The following is a 17,636-nucleotide window of genomic DNA, read 5'->3' as shown; positions in this document are numbered from 1 at the left end:
CTCTTTGGCCCTAAGCCTTTGTTATAACATACTGGGTGGCTACGTGGGAGGAACCGAGTTCTAACCAGACCTTAACATCTCCCCAATTGCCCTTTGAGGAGAAGAAAAGGGAATTGTCAGGAGAGTCATCCTTGGACCGCGTGAAGATGGGTGCCCCTTCTCTAGGTTGTAAGGACTCTGCTGTTCTGCATGGGGACTTGATGTGGCATCTGGTGACAGGAGCTCTGCTCTAGTGGATCTTGCTACCCAAAGAATTTTTTCAGTGGATAAAATTACATTTATATAATGGTTTGTGTAGAAGTTTCTAATCTCTGTATTTGAGTACTAGAGAACAGATGTGTTTTTCAGTACTCTGCGAATTTTTAAAACAATTTTCAATGTATTCTGGAGAATGCAGTTTCTTTTTTTTTATAGGAAGAATAACAGTACCTATTCAAAGGAAGGCACTATTAAAGATCAAAACATTAATATTCTTTAAAAAAAAGTCTAGGTCATTTCAGGATGCTTTTAATAAACCCACTTGGTCCACAAGAACTTAATAACTGGTAAATCCAGGATAGAATTAGGAAGAATGTGTTAAGAAAGTTCCTGGTCTGACACTCTTCCGCTGTCCCCTCCCTTCTTTGTTCTCTTCCTTCTTTCTCTGATCACAGTTCCAAAAACAACACCCAGCCTCCTGAGGTCAACGGTTAATATTCCCGACTGTTTATATAGTCTCCAGCAGCAGCTCTCGGGCCTTTCAGCACTGGGCTAGCTCCAGAACCATGGCTGGCTTCTTACAGATGACCCTGGCCTTCAGGAAATACTTGATCATAGTGCTTGTACCCCTTTTGTTTCTTCCTCTGCCTCTGGCTGTTCCTACCAAGGTAAGAATTTCTTAAATCGCATTCGAGAGCCAAATCTCTCTTTAGAGTTGTTCCTTTTAAGTGACAGAGCTGAACAGAACATACAGATTCTTTCTCAGAGGGATTTCCTTAATTTATTGCTTGAAGATCTTTTTTCCTGAGCAGATCCCTTTGACTACTGATAGCAGGAGAACATAAAAGTAGTAGGACATAGATGGATGAACAGATACACCTGTGACTGCACATTCTAGAAAAATGCTCAGTGATATGCCATTCTGTAACTTTTGCTTTGCAGCAGACTGATTTAGCAGAGGCCTTTCTATGCCGAAGCTCACACATGTAAGCCTAAATTACAATTTAAGGCTCAATTTTAACCTCCCTTCTGATTTTGTCTAAGTATCCATACCACGTCTTCTTTTAATTTTTTCCTTGTTGTCATTGCCAGATAGAAGAGGTATTTTTCTTGGTCAGATGGACAAGGCATTCTGATACATAAGGATAAAATAATACGTATTTCACTCTTTTTTTTAGCACATTTCTGTAAGAATCTTTCTAAACAATTATTTAAAACTTAAAATGTCAAGTTTTGGAAGACACTTTGCTTAGGATTCCTTCAGAAAAAGTTAACTACAAAAGCCTGTAGCAGTCGGGCAGGTATTTCTGTGAAATTGATCATTTAAATACAGCACCATGAGCCGGCAGACTGCTAGCATTCTGCTGCTTCTTCATTCTGGCTTATTTCTCCAACTCCCAAACTCCTCACGCAGACAGACCTCACCTCTTGTTTTCAGGTCTCTTATTACAGTCCCAGCATCACTAAATAGCTATTCCTAATCCACCTCTCCTGTCACTGCTCTTCAGATGTCAAGTCCTAGCTCTTTCCTCTGGTTTCTGCCTGCCTGCATCTTCCAATCCATGCTGACTCCCAGCTTCTAGTCTCCTTCGCCAAGCTTCCTTCTTCACTCCACTGCCTCTTCCCTGTCTCTTTGTCCAGCCTGTCCCGAAGCTCTTTCTTCCCCACAGCTCTTTTTCTGAGACTTCTATCAGAGACTTTGGAGCTATGACCAGAGGATTGCAAGCAAGAATGACAAAGTGAAATGTGGTAACTGATCAGGCATGCCCTCCTATTCCCTTGCTATGCAAATCAAATAGCTTAAACGATCAGTTAAAAGCTTACTAAGAAGAAAAACAGAAAAAGTACTTTTTTTGCTAGTTAACTTTCCATAGGCAAAAGAGTTACTGAAGTTAAAAGATATCTGGATCAGAATAGTTCTAAGTAGCCAGAAAGAGAGAGATATTTTTTTTTTTTTTTATCCTCAGGCCATGAGTTCAAACTTACTTGCTAGAGTCCTTGTTACCATATAATAAGTCCTTGGTGTTGCCTGTGGAGTGATTTGGCAGTCTTGGTTCAGTTCCTCTTTGAAAATGACTCACTCCATGTAGCTACAACACAAAAATTTAAAATGTCCTGGACTTCTCCCATTGCAATCTGTAAGATTTATTGCATTAGAATTGTGCATCATGGTACTGCTAAGCAGGAAAAGCTGGTACCTCAGCATGCAGAGTTGTAAACAGACAACATACAGAATGGAATGTCACATTTTTCTGTTCTGTTGAGCTATTAACCTGCCTTGTAATGACATAGCACTGGACACTAAACTATTACAAATGAGGGCACACAATGCTAAAGATTTTGTCTAAAGACAGAGGAATGTCCTTACAGGACAATCGACGTTGTGAAAAGCCTTATTCCAGCTTTTACTGACAGCCTGTTCAGAGCAGGCTGGAAGCAAACAGCACTGTGCCTGTGACAGATGTTCCAAAGCCCTGCTAGGGTCTCTCAAAAGGCACCCACTGGTGTCTCTTAATAACAAAAATGGGGGGGAAAGGATCATCAAAATGGAAAATTACTTTCAGTGCTTGATGAGATGTATAATTAAGGTTCTTGCTGCTCTCATTCAAAAATAAGGCTCAAAAAAGCATCTTTTCATCTCTTCATTAATCTCTTTCAGCTTTGCTTCTCCAACTCTGCTGCTTTGGTAATTTCCCACCTAGATTGCTATCTTCTCCTTTCCTCCCGACTACTCAGCTCCTCTATTCATCCTTTCCCTTCACCAGCTCTGTAACTTCCATGCCACATTCAGAAGTCCTGAGCATCACGAAGCATCACAAGTTTCAATAAAAGTAAATCAATATTTTTTTCAGAAAAAAAAAGAGTAACATGATATAGAGGATCATACTTTCTTCAAAGAAACAAGGCAAAGTCAGTGAAAGCTGAAACTGCTCTGTGACCAGTTTGTCAGTGAGCCTTTCAAAGTCTGTATTAAGCTAAAAATCCAATGAAAAATAGAGAAAAGTATTTACAGGACAAGGAATCCAGGCTGTTGAAATCAGTGGGGTTCATCCAGGCCATGTCCTGAAATATGTGGAGAAAAAGGTGGAGAAGCCCTGACTGGATCAGTAACTATTTCTGCAACTCAAAGACAGAAATATAGAAAGAGAAAATACCACCATCAGCAAAATCCAGAAGTCTGTGCAAGGATTGCCAATCCCTTATCATAAAGGGTTCAAAGTCATCAATTTGTTTATTTTCCTAAGTTTCTTGGTTTTCCCCACGGGAGGCCCCAGTCTTTTCCTCACAGTTCTGACAAGGTTGTTGAATAGTTTGTCACTGGATTAGGATCTGCATAGGTAGGAGGACAGACAGGAGAGAAAGATAAAAAATAACCTTTTCTCAAATCCCTTTATCAGGCAATGAATATAATTACGGGCTGTTGCCTTCTCCAAGCCCACGTGAGATGTACAGTCTGTTCTGATTGCATGTACTCTTCTGTCAGGAGGCCCGATGCGGCTATGTGATCATACTGATGGCACTGTTTTGGTGCACGGAAGCCTTGCCGTTGGCTGTCACAGCTTTCTTTCCTGTCCTGCTGTTCCCGCTAATGAATGTCATGGATTCAACAACAGTAAGAGATCTTACTCTATACATGTTTGCCTATGTATTTATTGGTCAGCTTCTCTTATTCTGGGATTATATACAGGGTGATTTTCAGGGTGTAGTGCAAAGAAAATAAAATTACACTATTGTTAGACAGGGAATTGTCTGTCCTCTCCCTGGAACAGAACTTGCATGAGCCTAGAGTGAACTCTGGGTGGAGCTGCTAATCTGAAATCAAAGCAAATTCACTGTTTAGATGCAATCCATAGTTATTGTGTGCTAACGTCTTTGGGACAAGATCCTCCTCTAGAAAGTGCCTTCTCTCTAAACATTGACTTCTTGTCACTGTTTTCTCTCCCTTGTTCCATGTTACAGGTCTGCAGGGAGTACCTGAAGGACACCAATATGCTTTTTATTGGGGGATTGCTGATGGCCATTGCTATTGAGAATTGGCACCTACACAAGCGTGTTGCTCTGCGGGTCTTGCTTATCACTGGTGTCCGACCAGCCCTGTGAGTAACAGTCATGAAAATGCTGCAGGATAAAGGACTTCATGGCATTAGTTCCTATCTCAGAGTTGCCTGTAGTCTCCTATGTGAACCTGCAAATCATATCCTACAAATGCTTTTTTTGCAGTCTGAGCAAACCTTGCAAATGAGGATCCTTTGATGCGTAACAGACCTGGTGCCTCTTTTTTTGAACTCCAAATGGCTTTAGGTGGAGAAATAGCAACAAGAGTCAATGCTGAAGAGACAAGGATGCTGTTAGGCTTGGCCAGAAGCACAGCTTTAGACAATCAGGAAAGACTACAGCTGAAACACAGAAAACATGTCCTCTCTGTTATACTGACTGCAAAAAGAAAAGAAAATATGGAGATGCTTGTTTTGAAAACAACAAATGTTTACCAGACTAGAACTTTAAGCTATGCAGAGGCTACATGACCCGATTAATCTGTCCCAGATCATAAGAAGAGGGAATACTGAAGGAAATTACAAAGCAATAGAATAAAAATGCATACAAGATAAAGACCTTTTCATCTAACATATAATCTACAGCTCATCTACAGAATAATTTTGAGACAAATAACACAGTAATACTGAAACAAGGATTAGAATTTTATATGAGTAAGAAGAGAATCTTAAATAATAGAGGTAGGATAAAATTACCAAAAAAAAATCATCTTCCTTATGGCTTAAACCGATTGCCATTTGGTATCAAATTCAGCTTCCAATTCCTCTTCAAAAATATGTTATAATCCATTAACACGTGTTATTGAGATGGTATGTCTTCCTTGGAAGCATGCAGAATAAGCAGGATACTGACTAGATAAACTATTTGCTCCAAGGTACCAGCTTCCACTTTCCTAGTCATAAGAATGTAAAAGCACAATTGACTGAAATTGCAAAAAGAAAAAATCACGTTAAATCTTACAGTGTCATTCACAAAGCAGACTAGGGTAAGAGGAAGTGCTCGGTGAGAACTGTTAAGCATTTTCCAAACCCAGCATTTGTAACTAAAACTTGGTAACAAAAAAAAAAAGAGCATTGGAGCGCTGAGTTCTGAACCAACTTTTTCAAACCTTTTCATTTCAGGCTTCTCATGGGTTTCATGATTGTGACCGCCTTCCTGTCAATGTGGATCAGCAATACCGCCACCACTGCCATGATGGTCCCAATAGGACAAGCGGTGTTGGACCAGTTGCACAAGTCTGAAATGGAGTGTAGCGCAGCTGGCCAAGCATCTGAAAACATCAACAAAGCCTTTGAACTGCAGGAAGAGTCAACTAAACCAAACAGCTCCAAAGAAACAGAGGAAAAAGGTGAGTGGGTTATGGGTGTTTTTCTCTTTGGGGTAATGGAGGATGACCTGATGCCTTCCTAACTGTCATTTATAGTTGCTAGTAAATTCTAAAACAAGAATGTACCTAAAGCACCCTGACTGTGTCAGACAGCATTTACGAGGCTCTCCCGTGAACCAGATAAAGGCACAGTAATATATACTGACTTGGATGAAGTCAGAAATAGATTGAAAATATGAAGTAATGATAGCGAATCAATAAAACAACAAAATGTATACATTCTCCATTACCTGAAGCTGTTACATTAGGCTTGATTTTTCTCTCTCTATACAGGTTAGTTCAGTTACTACCTACTGGGTAACTTGTCAGATAATAGAGGATTTGTGAGGCAAAATTTCTGGCCTATTTTGTGCCAGGAGGGTAGGGATTAAAATGATCTTTCTAATCCAAAGATACACAATCATGCAACAATATCTCTTTACCAGCTGTCTTGCCCTCTTCCCGTCTTTGAACCAACTCAAGTGTTTCTGAATGTAAATCTCAGTGCCAGCAGTCAGGTGCTGGTACAGAGCGAGTTCCCTTCAGTCCCACTCCTCTGACTCTATTGGTCCTCCCTGAATTCTTGCCCCTCTCCTCTCCACATGCCGTTCAGACATTGCCCTACATCACCAAGGAGTGTCAGCAGTATGTTTGGACTGTATCACACATTTCAGCTTCTCTACTTCTGAAAAACTGCTCTGTGTCGAGACAACCAGTAAGAATGGACAGAAGATCAAAGAATTAACAATGCCAATTTTCCAATGAGGAAATTCGGCTCCTTCAGCTTTGAGTCCATTGTGTTCTAGCCTTGAAATACTGAATTATGCAGGCACAAGATCTTTTCCTATCCAATCTAGCTTCTGTAACTCTTTCGTTGCTGTCTTGGGGCCTAGGTAATAGTCATGTCCTGACAGTTGAGGAAGACAGAAAGAGAAATGAAAATCTGCTAGAGGAGAAACACAAGAATTTCTGCAAGGGGATGTCTCTCTGCATTTGTTACTCAGCCAGTATTGGAGGGATTGCAACTCTGACTGGGACAACACCAAATCTGGTACTGCAAGGACAAGTTGATGAGTAAGTCTGGTTGAATTTGGGATTACATACCCACTAAACGGCATCATTCTGCTACAGCTGATTTCCAGCCAACACAGAGAAGGAAATATCGATTTGGTAACTTTGTCGGGAAGTTAGCTTTTTCCTTAGGGTGCCTCACAGTACCGCATCTTTTCTGAATCATTAATGAAATACAGAAGAGAGTGCAGAATTTTGGATGCTAACAGCCATCTGCATTTTATAGGCTCTTTCCTGACAATGGCAATATCATCAACTTTGCCTCTTGGTTCTCCTTTGCCTTCCCCACCATGATTGTGTTGCTGGTTTTGACGTGGATTTGGCTGCAGATACTGTACTTGGGCTTTAAGTAAGTACCCATTACACACCGTAATACAGCTGATAGGCCTGTTATCAAGTACTCATTACACGTTATAACCCAGGTGATACTTTTATTGATGAACCTATGCTTGAAAGGCAGCCAGCAAGTGACAAAGTCCTCACAAACAACAGACTAGCCAAACAGCATACTATGTATCCGTTAAAATAATACAACTTTTTCTCTGAGGAGCCTGATCAAATCCCAGCTAAATATACTTTGTAGCTGAAAATAGGAAGTTATAACTGCATATAACCTGTTCTGCAGCATTGCTTTCATGTTCTGAAAGATTGTTGTGCTTCAAACCAGGAAATTGATTTCTACATATAGCTGGTAAATACCTTTGTAATGAGAGTTGCTGCAGACCTAGAGGATTACTATTGCGCCAGTTCCCAATGCTAATCACCCCGTACAACCGGCTTGGATTACCTACCTCGTTAATACTTAGCCCATCACTTCTGTATCATTCCCAACCTCCTTTCTTTCAACTGGAAACGGCTCTGCAATACCTGCAATTGTACTTTTGTCTTTAAATTCATCTTTTAAAATCCTCCTTTTCTGTAATTTTAAAAAGCTTAGCAACTGTTTCCTTCTTGGTGATCATCTAGTCTTGTCAATCATGCTAACATTGACATTATTTCCCCATGTGTCCAGATAACACTCCCGTTTATGTTTAGATCATGAGCCTTTAGGGGTAGGAAGCTTCTTTCTGATCATCTTGGCAGTACCCAGGACAACACAGTTACTATCCAACACCTATGGCTGCTGATGCTATGATATTAATACATATAATTTCTATATGCATATATAAATACATATATCTAAAAGACAATATGACTGAGTATAAAATCTGGGTTCTTAACTTGGAGGATATCTGGCAAATTTCTCTAATATTTCTTGTCCTTTTTTTCTAGTTTTCGGAAGAATTTTGGTTGTACTACGAATGCATCTGCAAAGGCGAACGAGAAACGGGCCTATGGCATTATCAAGGAAGAGAGCAAGAAATTAGGCTCAATGAAATTTGCAGAAATAGCAGTTTTGATCCTCTTCATACTACTGGTACTGCTCTGGTTTACAAGAGACCCTGGTTTCATACCAGGTTGGGCAACAGTTCTTTTCAACAAAAATAATACAAGGTATCACCACTTCTCCTCACTTTGACTAAAAATGAAGTAGGCTAGATTTCATAAAAATGAATACACGACTAGACTACATTTCTCACTGATCTATTGCAGCTATGTCACTGATGCCACAGTTGCCATCTTCATTTCAGTTTTGTTGTTCATCATCCCTTCCAACATTTCTAACATTGACAGAGACAAACCACAAACAGGTAAGTTCACTGAAGGCATCAAAAAATCAACTGTCAGAATAGGTACATGGGAAGTTCTACATTTTAGATTTACAAAGGGAAGACTTCAGACTGCTCCTCCTGCATAGGTACAGCATAGGTATGCTTTAGGCTAGGCAAGGCATATATCCCATAAAAGCTCTGTTTCTTGTAATTTAACTAACTAGGAAACTTGTATCCCAGCAGTGCTCCAGACACTAGTATATACATGTGTAAAAGCTTCTGAAGCTGCAGTCTTCAAGAGAGAATATATGACTTAATAGAAACACATACCGTTCTGCAGATATGTCGCCATACTTTTAACTCACTCTTACCTTTATTTTATTGTATCTCTTGGAGCATACAGATCATTCTTTAGTATTTTTGCAAGTCAAGTTTTAGAATCTTTGTTGATGAGGCTCTCATTTGCTTTAGGAGGTAATTCCACAGTCTACTTATCTTGCTGACAGAAGTGTTTCCTGATGTTCAGACTAAACTCACCTCCCACCAAGAAGTTCTCCTTTATTTGGAAAACGTAACATGCCTTACAAAATCTTTTTGGATTTTAGGCAGCAAGCCAAAGATCCGAGCACCTCCAGCTCTCTTGGACTGGAAAGTAGTTCACCAGAAAATGCCATGGAACATTGTGTTTCTGCTGGGAGGTGGCTTTGCCTTAGCCAAAGGCAGTGAGGTAACATTCCTCTGCTTACCTGGTATTTGTGTCTTCCTGAGTGTTTTCCATCTTGTTTTTCATGCACGCTCTCCCAGAACGCAAGAGGGCATGCTGGTAGCACCAAACGCTCATTTCCTCAGCTAGTGGTAGTAGGACAAACTTCACCATCCTTAGGAGCCCTGTGATGAGAACAAATCTTTATTGTTGCCTATGCAACTGGGATAGTACTACCAATCAAGGCAGCATGATTAACTGTGTTTCTAGAAAAGTGCATGATCAAGAAACTACCCCAATACACTACAGGTTCTATTAAATAAAACTTGATTGATGTGGCAAGCATGAAGAGATAGTGTGCCCAGGATGAGTTTCCAAACTATTTCAAACAAACCACTTACAGAAATATGATTTAAATTAAACTACTAGAAGGCAAATGTAGAGCTAGCTAAAGAACTTTCAGGAGCAGATAGAAAGATCTGGCCATCAAACTGAAGGATGTACTGATGCACTTCTGCAGGCATCTGCCAGGAGTCCAGAGCTACAAACTATTTTTCAGTAATGACTTAGATGATGGAACAGACAAAACATGTATTAACTCTATAGACAATAAACAACTTGGAGAAGGCTGCAAGTGCCTGGAAATACTAGATTAGAATTCAAAGATCACAATGACTTGTAAAAGTGTTTCTAGAAAACAAGGATGCAACTCAATATGGGAAATAGGAAGAAATAACCAAATATCATAAATGCAAGATGTGGAAATGACAGGGTAAGTTTTAAAGCTGCTCATACACCTTGTTCTAGTCAATATTTTTACATTGATACTGAGGAAAAAAAAAAAGCAAACATCTGGACACTATAGGTGGGACCATCATACATAAGACATGTAAAAGATAATCCTTCCACTCAGGACTGCTGAGTCCTTAGGTACAGTATCTATTCAGTGTTGGATATCAATCTTCAATAACATGTGGGATATGGGAAGAAAGTTTAGAGGAAGGTAGTAAAAATGATCAGATCTCTGGGAAACATGTTTGGAAAAGGAAAGACTCAAGAAATTACATCAATTTACTCTACATTAAATAATCAAATACATAAAAGCTGCTGCAGAAGGGAACATAGTATACTTTTTGATATTTTGAGGCTGTTAAAGGGCTTAAGTTGCGGCAAAGGAGATTTAGGTTAAGCAGTAGGAAAATGTTCAAATTGTAAAGATAGTTAAACACTTGAAAAAATTTATCAACCTGGTCTAGTGGAAGCTATGGAATAATATGGTTGTGGATAATCAAGGGGAACTAGATTATCTTTAAGGTCCCTTCCAATCCAAAACATTCTATGATGTGGGGAGATTTTGTAGAATTCATTGCTAGATATTTTTAACAAGTTTGAAAAACATCTATCAGTAATAATCTAGGTAGAGCTGATCCTGCCTTAGGATAGGGAATTAGACTAGTCCTTTCAAGAAAGATTCCAACTCTCCTGTAAGATAGCACTTTCGGATGTCAGAAGAGACAGGTTGAAGTAGCCAAGATACGAAATAGGGAGGACAGTTGAAGAACAGTGGTTGCAAAACCAGTAAGAAAGCTAGGCCATAATGCATGAAGGAGCAAAACAGGCACAGTTAGAATGTGCTGTCTTGGGAAGAACAGCTGAGTAATAACATCGCCCAAACTACAGGCCAGAATGATAGGGAAGATGCTGGTATTTTTCTGTGACTGAGAAGGATGACAGATACAAAAAGATTCAGATAATTGATCAAGATCTCAGACAATGTGATGAAATTACATTAAATCCCTAGAATATCTGCTAAGATATATGAAGGTATTTTAGAAAGTGCGTTCAAATACTTTTGTTTAGATTAAAAAAAAAAAAAGCCCTGAATGTACAACTAGTGGCCTGAAGAGAGAAATAATTATTTGCTATCAATAACATACAGTAAATGTAGTATCTTCTTCTTCCAAATTCTTTGGAAGGGAAAGCACATTTATTTGTATCTAACCCCAAATTGTTGTGTCTATGAGTGTTGACTCTAACATGTTTTCCTACAGAAAGCAGTTCGTATGAGAACTCCTGTAAGAAGGGAAGGTAGAAATGGTATGAGAAATGTAACTGAACTGAGATGTGGCTATTTCTTCTCCAGCCTACCATCCTGACAGACCTCTTTCCTCTGTTACAGGAATCCGGTCTGTCTTCATGGTTAGGTAGCAAACTGACTCCTCTGCAGCAAATCCCTCATCCAGCTATTGCTCTCCTGTTGTGTCTCCTTATTGCCACTTTCACCGAGTGCACCAGCAATGTGGCCACCACTACGCTCTTTCTCCCTATTCTGGCTTCAATGGTAAGTTCCAGCAGTTCCAAATACTCTTATAAGAACAGCTTTCAACTCTGCTCCAAGCATACATCTGCTCAGTTATAAAAACTAACTGGCTGACATAGCCAAGCACTGGCTCATGTATCCAATCAGGAATACAAGACTTAAAATACACATCTACGTATGTGTGTGAATATATGTTCACATACACCGTGCTTAGTTCAACCTTTCTAAAATCATCGCTGGTGAAAAGTAAATTCACTGCCATATTAGACTTGTCTTCTGGCCTAAACAACCTCATGAGGTCACTGCCAGCTGTACTTGGTTTTTCCTATTTGTTCTGCACAGAGGCAGCAGCAGCATTTGCTTCCTTGCAGCATTCCATTACCATATTTCACTCTGACCACTAGTTTTCCAGAAGTCGCTGAAGGTGATAGCATTAGTCAAGCTCTATGACCTAATTCAGACTTTTCCATTTCCACAGGAGAATCCTGTTGCTGAGCTAGACAGAGTTCTGCAGTGTGAAAAGCTGATTCCAGACAGAAACTGGAATAAGCTCCACCAAAATCTTTTTGCATAGATTTAGCTAACCCCTAAACTGATCCGCTCACCTTCAGAGTTTGGGCCACTCTGTTTCCCCTGATAACTTGATTTTATTCTTAATCAGTTTGAAGCCACTCTACATTTTTTCCTGGTTTTAGAGTTGAATACAACCATTATTATTAAGTTATACTGCAGCAGTGATCAGATTCCACAATCGGGAACACAAAGCACTGACCACAAAATCAATTATTGTATTTGCTGCATAAAGACATTGGCTAGAAGTTTCTAAAGCAGAACCAAAATATGAGTGGCTGCAGTGTTTGTGACATGGACAAGTACAATCAGTCTTCTGCCAAAAGATTTCTACGCATTTTTGTGTATCAAAACCATCATCTTTGCTCTCCCTTCTTGCATAGGCTGAAGCAATCTGCCTCAATCCACTCTATGTCATGCTGCCCTGTACACTTTCTGCATCGTTGGCGTTCATGCTCCCAGTGGCCACTCCTCCTAACGCCATTGTCTTTTCATATGGACAACTCAAGGTTATAGATATGGTGAGCAAAAACACATACTTTTCAGAACTTTCATTTTTCAAATATTTCTTTTTTCAATTATTGGTTCTTCTCAAAAGAGTGTTAGAAAACTCACTGTACTCAGCTAAAGTCACATAGAAAGAAGAACATACACGTGTGAATTAAGGGCCACACTGACTCTAATATATACACAGAGTCTTATAAAGATGCTATTGAGCTTTTGAAAAACACCCAAGACCTCTTGAAGATGTTCCAACAAAAATGGCAATGTCTAACTGTTCCAAAAGCCTGAATGTAGATCATAGGGATGTCAGAGTCCTATCATTTGGACAGTCCTTCTGCAGGGACCAGGGGAAAGCCCAGCACATCTTACTGGGCTGCGTTGATGCCCCTTCTCGATATGTTAAGGAAAGACAGTCAAGGATGCCGTGTCTCTTGGTAACTTTTCTAATTTATAATTGATCCAAGAAGAAATCCAAAGTAACATTAGAGACAAATAAAAGGATTTCAGGACTTCTAGTTTGAGTGTTTTATGCAATGGAAACTATTTTTTTTTCCCTAACACAAATTATATTTGTGAAGAAAACCAGCTTAAATGTAATTTAATGGAGTCCTGATGGAGTTGTAAAAAAAGGCCAAAGAGAAAAATCTAACCATACAAACAACCTTAATCAGCAGGGAAGGAAAAAAAGTACTCAGTTCAAGTAATAACACTTTTCTTTTATAATTCTAGGCCAAAGCTGGGTTTGTACTCAACATCCTAGGAGTTCTGACGATAACTCTAGCCATCAACACCTGGGCTTCATCTTTGTTCCAACTGCACACTTTCCCATCTTGGGCCAATAGGACAGGTACATGCCTGTAATATGAAGAAGCAAGGGAACCAACAGCTTTTTTTTCTGTTAGAACTGCAATGAGAGCAAAACTATCATCTGCACAAGTTTTGCCAAGGCAGCAGTTCAGAGACAGGCCTGTCCTGTGGAAGAGGACAAGCCACCTACAAACAAAATCATTCAGTTGATAACAGCAATAAAATTGCCTAACAGTGCTGTTTAACAGGCAATTTTAGTACCCCAGCAGTAAGATGAGATAACCTTTGGCTTTTCAACGGTTCCAGGTATCTTTAGACTTCCTGTCTCTGCAGGGGTAGATTTTCCCCAAGTACTAGCTACATCGCTTTTCAAGCTCTACCAGTAAAGTCTGAAATCTGCAGTAAGAGAGAAGAGAGAGGTGTGTACATAAAAGGAAGGAGAGAGACTCTACATACCTGATTTCATGGATATGTCTGTGTATTGTCACAATTAATGTGAATATTCACCTGTATATGAGTATACAGGCCTCTGTGTATATGTTCAAAATGTACATGATTGTAATGTATGTGTTGTATGATTACAGCCAAATCACATACTGTCAGCCGATTCTATTACTTCAAAACATATTTATTTGCAGTCCACTTGTTATGGATGTAAAATATAATTTTTTTCCTAAAATATCTATTCCATTGTTATTTATGTAAGATTACAGCCTGCAAGGTCACAATAATATTCTCTTGAGATGAGGAGAATCTGCGTCCTAAAATATATATATATGATTGAATTAAATTTTTTTTTATGTACTCTCCATGTTATGGAGATTTTTCCTATTTTATATCACTGCTTCTGTCTTCAGTGTATCAACTGCTTGTTTGTGTGCTTCCTTAAAACATCTTGAAATAATCAGAAAAGTTAGCATAATTGATTTTCTCTTATCGTTCAAGTAATAATTACTTTATTATTAAGAGTCCAATTTTGTTAGACTTTCAAAACCAATATCTTCTATTTCAAAAGCCTTTAACACTGTTAAATATTTAATCCTTATTCTGCTGGAACTGACTTTCAGTAGCACACAGACCCTTAATCACCAGACTGACAAAGATACTAGAATATGCAGACACTTTGCCAAATCAAGCCTTTAGTACCATAAAGGAGGTTGGGTTCAGACGGATCAGTTATACAATATGTGCCCCTGAACTTTGCGCTAAATGCTTTTTTTCTGTTGTTGCCTTCCTACGTTTTGCACAAAGTCTGTTGCATTTCTGAAATCCCATTTGAACCATACTGGTTCAATGAGAGTGAACCTGAGTGAATTTCACTGTAAAATGGTATGCACACTCTTCAAAGTCTTTCTTCTTTCTTTCTCTATCCTAATTACTAGGAGACAAGGACAAAGCGCATGGTACATTTGGTTTATGAAATGTTAGAATTCACTGACCTGCAGTAGTTTCTTTCCAGTTCCAACTGTAAAGACAATTCTGGTATCTGCTGATCACTGATTCCCTTTGCACTGATAGCTTCATCGTCCTGACAAGCACAGTTGCTCTGGAAAATCACTGTCTCAGAAAGAACAGTCTGGTATTAACCCTTCAGTGGCTTTGAAATATAGTGTTTTGATTTGATATGTGATAGGGATCCAATAGAATATTCACAGCACAAGAAGGAAGGACATTTATTCTTTTTTGCTAATGAACTCCTGGGTAATTGATTTCAATCACATAATGAGTTGCTCAGGTCACTGCTAAACCATTCACCTTTTTTCCCTTTGCATTTACATCTATCAAATAGCATCCAAATCTGTCTAAATATTTTCATTACCCTGCTCACCCTGTGTCTGTGTACGTAACAAAAAGACAAACTCAAGCAGATGATTTTCTGCAAACCTCTCCCTTCTTAGCTCTTTGTCTACAGCATCAGGGCAGCAAGCATAGCTTTTGTTTGCTTTTTGTTTTCTTTGAAATACTTGCACATTGTTTACATGTCCTTCTAAATTACTGCTTAGCTAAGCAGGAAATGTTGAATTCTTATAACATTTCCCATCAGCCTCTCCTTCCAGCCCTTTAAAACTGTGTTATGATTCTTTGAAGTCTTTTCTATTAGTCTACATTATTCAGAGGCTGTGGTGTGCATAAGTACATGCAGGAGCACAGGTGCAATCTTTATGGCAATCTCAAGAAGAAAGAAGAGAGACTTCAAGTAGCACAGAGTGTCATAGGGCCAACGCAATAATGCTGGGTGTTCCACGTTCATTAGCATGTATGAGTATATAAAGGTTAGAGACTTACCAGAAAATGGCTGCAACGAAAGTGACTCAAGGGGTGTCCAAATGCCCAGATTCCAGAAGAAGGAAGGTGAAAAGCTGCAACCTGTAGACAGAGGAGTAGAGCTAACAATAATACCAGGACATAAAGAGAACAGAAAATTTCATTAGTAGTTTCCACCTTGCAGTGATGGTAGTAGCAAGTACGCACTGGGCAGTTTATTGCCTTAGGTGTGTCTGAGCACAGGACTAGTTGAGGTACAGCTAAATATAGTGTGCTCGTGCAAAAACCTGTAACACTATTAAAAATGTTCATAATTTTCTAAGCAAAGCAGGTAGAAAGTGTTTCTAAGCCCCATTATTACACAGATCACCTTTGAAGGGAGGTTCCCCATTATGTTTCCAGATATTGCCCTCAAGGAGTGGCTCTATTTCCCATTGTGTGATCAAATTTCACAATCTTCTGTGAAACTGCCAGCTCAGCACCTGTTGTAGTTAAGTGTGATTTCCAATGCAGCTCTTCATTTCAGAGTTGACACTAAGTTTGTTTTGCATAAGAGTTGTAAGTGATAAATTTGTTAATGAGAAAGGGATGTCTGCCTTCTTGCCTACCTTCTCTAAAAAGCAAGTGCTCTGCAAAACCACAAAATACAGGTTTCTCACAGTATATGCCAGTGAGTAAGTGGGTGACTCGCAGTCACCTCCTCCATTTTCCCTGGAGTTATGGTGCTGTCTTGCCTTGCCTTGCCCAGACACACACACACAGACACACACATGCACACACACAAGTTCTACAGGCACATACATGTACACCTAAGAGAATATGAAGGACTTATCCTGGTAAACACACACATTTCTGCAACACATGACCACACCAGAAAACCAGATTAATTTTAAGCAGGCTAATAAAACAACAAAAATAGCTTACATTTGAGAAAGGCACTTCATCATAAACATCTTGACGGATGTTTGGAAAGTGGCATGTAAGTGATGCAAGGGTCACTTCATCAAGCACTACAATTATAAACAGACTTAACAGAAGACATGACAATTTTAGAGCCAAAACAGCATAAAGCCAGCATGTCATTTTCATCCTCGAGTTGGTTTGGAGAAACCAAAAATTTGATCTGCATAATTTAAAAGCTATTAAAATGAACTTTAAGGAAGCCTTGTTGCATAGCACTGAAACCTTTCATTTTACTTTCTGATCCTTTTATTTTCATTTAAAAGTCCTTTTACTTTCATTAAAAAAAAAAAACAAACAAACCCCACACACAAAAGGCAAAACCAAATCAAAACAAAACCTGCTTTGAATGAAACCTTATCGTATAATGGACATAAAACAATTCTCAAAAATATGAAAAAATATTTTCAGAAAACAAAATACAAACCAATAGAAACATGAAGGTCCTGTGTTTTATCCAATAGTCATCAGCATGTATGTAAACATGGACCTTTGTCCAGAAGCTGTAAGAGCAGTTCTACTCTCATCCCTGGAGGTAATTCCTCCCTCAGATAGCTACTGCATGTTGGCAGTAGTGTGCATCTGAGTCTAAAACTCCAACTCTCTCCATTGGGCGTATTTGTTCTAGGAATACAACTCCTTGCTCTCAATTAGCATTTGCTTTTAGTGTTTGCAAAGGCAGAAACAGAGTTTAGAATTTCTGCAATGACGAAGAGCCAAAGAAAGAACAAAAAATAGAAACACAAGGACTTAGGAAATACGTAACTTTAAATCATTAAGGAATTTCACAACCCTCAATTCTTTTCCAGCACGGAACCAATAAAACTATTTACAACTTGATTCACTGAACTTTATGATTTGAGTTAGCAATGACCAAGGTGCCAAAGTCTGGAAATGAAGTGGTTTGAACGTACTAATCACCTGGTGTCCAAAATAACAACTGTTTAATAGAACTTAATCACTACTGTCAATGCTATGCATTTTCTCCTATTAAAGAAACATTTAATATTATTTAGCCTTTAATAATACTAGCAGACCGAAAAAGTCAAGCTGCTATTGAGAACGTGCAGATTCTTGTTCAACGTGCCATCTAGTGGCTGCAGACACTCCGGCAGGGCATGCCCGAAATTCCTAAATCCAGGCCAAGCACCTCGTCTGGTGTTG

General features: G+C 39.1%; 1 protein-coding gene across 1 annotated transcript; it reads left to right on the top strand.

The window, feature by feature from the left end:
* Positions 1-764: 764 nt before the first annotated feature.
* Positions 765-13,301, top strand: SLC13A2 (solute carrier family 13 member 2). The gene is made up of 12 exons (XM_010117289.2): positions 765-866; positions 3,683-3,811; positions 4,159-4,295; positions 5,376-5,602; positions 6,514-6,694; positions 6,918-7,040; positions 7,964-8,185; positions 8,285-8,382; positions 8,949-9,070; positions 11,226-11,387; positions 12,320-12,457; positions 13,170-13,301. Exons 1-12 carry the CDS (start codon positions 765-767, stop codon positions 13,299-13,301), a joined length of 1,773 nt encoding a protein of 590 aa, XP_010115591.1.
* Positions 13,302-17,636: the final 4,335 nt, after the last annotated feature.

This window comes from Chlamydotis macqueenii, chromosome 19, assembly GCF_036417535.1.
Source record: "Chlamydotis macqueenii isolate bChlMac1 chromosome 19, bChlMac1.mat, whole genome shotgun sequence".
In the NCBI taxonomy this organism is placed as follows: Eukaryota; Metazoa; Chordata; class Aves; order Otidiformes; family Otididae; genus Chlamydotis; species Chlamydotis macqueenii.
This window is presented reverse-complemented; position numbering and strand designations above follow the sequence as displayed.